We start from the raw sequence: 5,036 nt of genomic DNA, 5'->3' as shown, positions 1-5,036 counted from the left end.
CGCTAGCAAAAGGGTAAGAGCCCACAAGTGCCACTAGACACACTAAGAGGTAAATAGGAGCTGCACCCTTCCACAGAAAAAAGCAGCTTTTCGCCAGGCGTGGGGACCTCACAGCTTCCATGTTCTATTAAATAATATTCCATTAAATAATATTCTATTCAATAATGTTCTCTAGGAACCGCACGGCACAAGATAACCTTGCTTGTGCAGGATCTAATCATACAGCATTGTCTTCACAGGGTAATTATGAGCAAAGAAGTTTCTGTGATTACACACCAGTTCTTCTCATTCTTAGTGTTATCAAAAAATGTAAATTTCATCCTAATTTTGTATTCAGCATTTTTATTTTACTATTATCATTACTATTATTTTTCAGTTATGCTCAACTTTACCATCTATTCTGTGTAGTTTTCATGCCCGAATTACAGGGAGCTTTCCCAATACTGACTTTCATACACTCATTAGGTAGAATTTCAGTTGACCTCAAGGCAGATACACAACAGATAAGAAAATTCAGAACACAAAAGACAGAGGCAAAGCAGTTTGATCCAGAAAGGCAACTGATGTATCTGGACCTTATTAAAGCATTTGATACAGTGCCTCAAAAAATTTTACTTGAAAAATTAATTCAGATTTTCTTGGATCAAAGGGCTTTCACGTGTTTTGAAAATTAATTGGAAGTTGTAGGGTTATGAAAATTGCAATAATATTAAGTGGAAGGGCAGTGCCTGGGATAATTTGACACACATCTTTTAACAGTGAACTAATTAAATGGGAAGATGACACTAAACTGGGAAACAGTAGCAAGCAAAAAAAAAAAAGGGGGGGGGGCAGCAAAACAAACCACCAGAAACCTACATTTAAGAATTTAAGAATACCTGAGTATAAAAGATGTATAAGATGAGTTTTAGTGGAAAAAATGGAAGATATCAGAGTTAGATGAAAACAGTCCAAATTTATCAGGGGCAATATGCAGCACGGGGAAAATAACAACACTGAAGAAGTCCTCCAAGCAACAGGGGCAGATTAGCTCTGAGGTTGCAAACCAAGGTGGGCTTTTAAAAAGGGGTGGTTTTTGACTCCACAGGCTGAAGTGGCTGTGCACTATGGACAGGGGCAGCAAAAGTAATTTCCTTTCTTCTTTTCAGAGACTGAGCCTAGATTTTTAACAGACTTTAGATCATCTCCTAGAATAAATTCAAAAAGGATCTGGCGCCCTGTACAGAGAATGTTCCTACTTTTCTCCGTATGACCTTACCCCATTATTTCAGTTTATGCTGAGCTGAAAAACTTTAAGGAAGTTCCCTCTTTTGCTAGTTTTATTGTTCAAGGACTCATGGACAATCTTCAGACCTGCCACTAGAATTCAGTAATACACGGCTTTTCATCTTTCCAAAAAGCCATTCTTTATAAACAATTAACAGTTTCCCCATTTTGTCTGGCTCTTCAGAAATGCTCAGGTCTCAGAAACAATGTAAGTCCTAGCACAGCCAAGTAAAAGAAGGGATCCCACACTGGGGAGGAGAGGGCCCTCGCCCTAGCATTTGCAGCGAAGCACACTGGTACAGCATGTCACCGGGCAGAGGAGGAGAAGATGCCCGAGCTGAGGCAGCTCTCAGTCCAGAGCTCTTCCCCAAGATGAAGCTCTTGGAACACGGCAGGGCTGTGCAGTGTGCCTGTAACATTGGCCTTACCTGCCTAGAGCCATCCCTGCCCCTAAGGGCATTCCCAGAACTATGAAAAGAAATAATTATTTTTATGGCCTGTGCAACACACGAAGATAACGGAGTTACTCCACATTTCCCTGATGTGACAAAGCAGAATTTGAATTAGTGAAACCTATCAGGTTGTTTAACATCATTACATTGGAGGTGATGAACATGTTATTGTTTCGATTGTTTTCAGTTAAACGGGGCAAAAGCTCTCAATCTTGTAACGCGGTGCCAGGATGTCAATAAAAACATCAGTAGCTCCTTCTGCCCCTGGTTTCCAGAATGAAATACCCTTTATTTTCACTGTGCCTAATGAAGACCCTGCACAAAAGGGTCTTCCCAAAGAGAAGCAAAACCTACGTTAACCCTGAGAGCTACAATGTACTCAGCAGACGCCAACCTGCCACGGCACGGGCCTTCCCGGATTGACCGCGCATGTTACGTCAGCCGTAAGTGCGAGGCCCAACGCAGAACCCCGCCGGCGGAGCCCCAGAACCTGTCAGCATCTACACCACGACTTCAGAAAATGCGATTCGGGACTAAAAAGCTACCCGGCATTTTGCACCTCCGACCGGTTCCGAGCGCCAGGGCAGCCCGAGGCGCGCAGAGCGCGGCAGCTCCGTGCTTCCCCGCTCGCCCGGCCCTCGCCGCCGCCCCGGCCGGGCCGCGCTCCCCGCCGCCGCGCACCGGCGGCCGCTGCCGGGGGCGGGCGGCGCCGATCCCGCCCCCCGCCCGCGGCAGCCGCCAGCAGCCCCCGGCAGCCGCCAGCGCGGCGGGCGGGCGGCGCAGGCAGCGCAAGCAGGCGGCCCTCTCTCCCTCCCTTCCCTCCCTGCCGGGCCGCGCCGCCGCCCGCGGGCGCGGTCAGGAGGCGGCGGGGCCGCGGCTCCCCCGGCTCCCCGCCCGCCTTCCAGGCGCGGCCCGGGACTGCGCGCCTCTCCGCCGCCCCTCCGGCGAGATGTTATGGCCGAGCCGGCGCAGAAGGGCGACGTAGGGCAGGGCGGGCGGCGGGAGGATGAGGCGGCGGCGGCCGCCGCCCCCAGCTACGAGGACTACGAGTGCAAGATCTGCTACAACTACTTCGACCTGGAGCGGCGGGCACCCAAGCTGCTGGAGTGCCTGCACACCTTCTGCCAGGAGTGCCTGAGCCAGCTGCACCTGCGGGCCGCCCAGCAGCCCTCCGCCGCCGAGGCGGCGCCGGGGCCCGGCCGGTCGGCTGGCGGCTCCCTGGCCTGCCCGCTCTGCCGCCACCGCACGGCGCTGCCCGACCACCGCGTCCACGGCCTCCCCGTCAACACCAAGCTGGCCGCCGCCTGCCCTCCGCAGCTGCGGGCACGCGACCCGCTGCCCCAGGACAGCCTGCCGCCGCTGCCGCCCCGCCGCCCGCCCCGCGCCCGGGAGGCGGCGGCCGCCCTCGCCCCGCCGCCCCCCGCCCCCGCCGGCCGGGCCGGGCCGCGCTCCTCGGGCGGCGGCTACGAGAGCTGCCAGAGCTGCAAGCGGGCGGCTCTGAGCGCCGGCTGCGTGTGCGTCGTCGTCTCCTTCCTCTCCATGGTGGTGCTGCTCTTCACTGGCCTCATCTTCGTCAACCAGTACGGCGGCGACGCCGGGCCCGGCGCCTCGGCCTCGCCGTCGCCGGTGGGGCCCATCTGCCTGTCGGTGGCCAGCATCCTCGCCCTCTTCTCCGTCGTCGTCACATGGCTCATCTGCTGGCTCAAGTACCGGCCCGAGGCGGCGGCGGCGACCGGCGGGGCGACCGCCAACGGCACCCCGCGGGGCCGGGCGGCCGCCCGCAGGAGCGACACGTAGCGCCGGCGGCGCGGGGCCGGGCCGGGGCGGGCGGCGGCGGGCGCTGGGCTGGGCTGGGCAGGGCGGGAGGCGCGAGCGGGCCGCGAGGGGACCCGGGGTCCGCCCCCCCGCGCGCCGCCGTGAGGGGAGAGCGCGGCCGGGCGGCTCCGTCGGGGCCGGGAGCGGCTTGGCCGCCACCCCTGCTCGCAGGTAGCCCCGTCCCAGTCGAGAGGCGGGTGGGCAGCGGCGGGGCGAGGTCACGGGCGAGGCGGCCCTCCTGGGGGTAACCGATCCGCCGGCTCTGGGCCTGGGGCCGGTGGGGGCGGTGCAGGGCAGGCCCTAGGCCCACCACAGTGGTGACAGGCCCCAGGCCCGCCACAGTGTCATGGCGGGCCCTGCAGCCCGGCCAACGCCACGGCTTGGGCAGAGGCCGAGGTGGCGGGGATGGTCGGCAGCGTGACCAGGCGAGGGGCTGCGGAGGGCCCGGCCGCTCCGAAGGGAGGGCAGGAGGCGTCCCCAGCAGAAGTGTCTCGAAGGGCTTCCCTGGGGCGTGGGGCTCTCAGGTTGGGGTGCGCGCTCCTCCCCGCCTCTGTCGGGAGCCTGCCCTGGTTTCCGTGCTCCCTAATGCAGAAGGACACAATCTCGATTAAAGAAAACTAGCTTACTGTTGCCCCCACCTGGAAGATAATTGGAGAGATTCACTGTGGTTAGGAGCAGAACAGGATCACGATGTTAAATGCGTTTTTATGAAGTTAACCAGTACATATAGAAGAAGCTGTAACAGAAATGTATTGTCTTAAAGAGACTGAGCCAAAGTTTCCCTACAATGTATTGAGTACGGTTCTGTTTTAATTTTATTAGAAGGCCATCAGGCCCTCTGTTGGTTGCTTCAAATAAGCTTTATTATTTGATTCTTTGAAATTCACATTTAATGTGGGAAACTGAAACACTACATTGCACACTTAAAACAATTTATGGAAGACGATTTAATTAATGGAGCTCTAAAATAGAGCTGAGACACGCCTGTGGTAGAGAGTACTATCTCACTGGCCATTGATTTCAATTTTTACACAGAGAAGCCCACATTAAAATACAGACTTTCGGCGTCACTAAAAGTGGAATGCAAGTAGCATAATTTGTGTATTGAACATTTACCTTCGGTTGAGGTAGCTAGGTGAGGGTGGTTTTCCCTCTTGGTAAGTTTCTCTTCTGTGTTACGAGTTTCTGTAAAGGCCAGGAGAAAACTTTTGTTCTGTGAGGTTGGAACATCAAAGATGTCTTTGAAATGTGACGAGATGCTCATAATACAAAATGGAAAAACGTTGCCATACAGCTGGTTTTGTGGTATATTAAGGAGAGCACTCTATATAGATACTGTTCTGTGTTGCAGGATAATTCATTTGGTGCCTGAATTTTTTTAACTTAATTAGTTGTTATATTCTATTCTATTTGGAATAAGATAATGCTGCTTATTCCGTGTTTCTACACAGTACTGTAATGGAATGAGGTAATTGTTTTCGTGCTTAACAATCCAAGAATTTT

The 5,036-nt window shown here is 54.6% G+C and overlaps 1 protein-coding gene across 1 annotated transcript; it reads left to right on the top strand.

Moving 5' to 3' along the window:
• Positions 1 to 2,534: 2,534 nt before the first annotated feature.
• On the top strand, positions 2,535 to 3,515 carry RNF228 (ring finger protein 228; the record flags this gene model as incomplete). Its single annotated transcript, XM_082003474.1, has 1 exon — positions 2,535 to 3,515. The coding sequence occupies exon 1, from the start codon at positions 2,673 to 2,675 to the stop codon at positions 3,513 to 3,515; it is 843 nt and encodes a 280-aa protein (XP_081859600.1). The 5' UTR covers positions 2,535 to 2,672.
• Between the last annotated feature and the right edge of the window lie 1,521 nt (positions 3,516 to 5,036).

The sequence above is a fragment of the Phaethon aethereus genome, assembly GCF_964289735.1.
Source record: "Phaethon aethereus genome assembly, chromosome: 9".
Taxonomy (NCBI): Eukaryota; Metazoa; Chordata; class Aves; order Phaethontiformes; family Phaethontidae; genus Phaethon; species Phaethon aethereus.
This window is presented reverse-complemented; position numbering and strand designations above follow the sequence as displayed.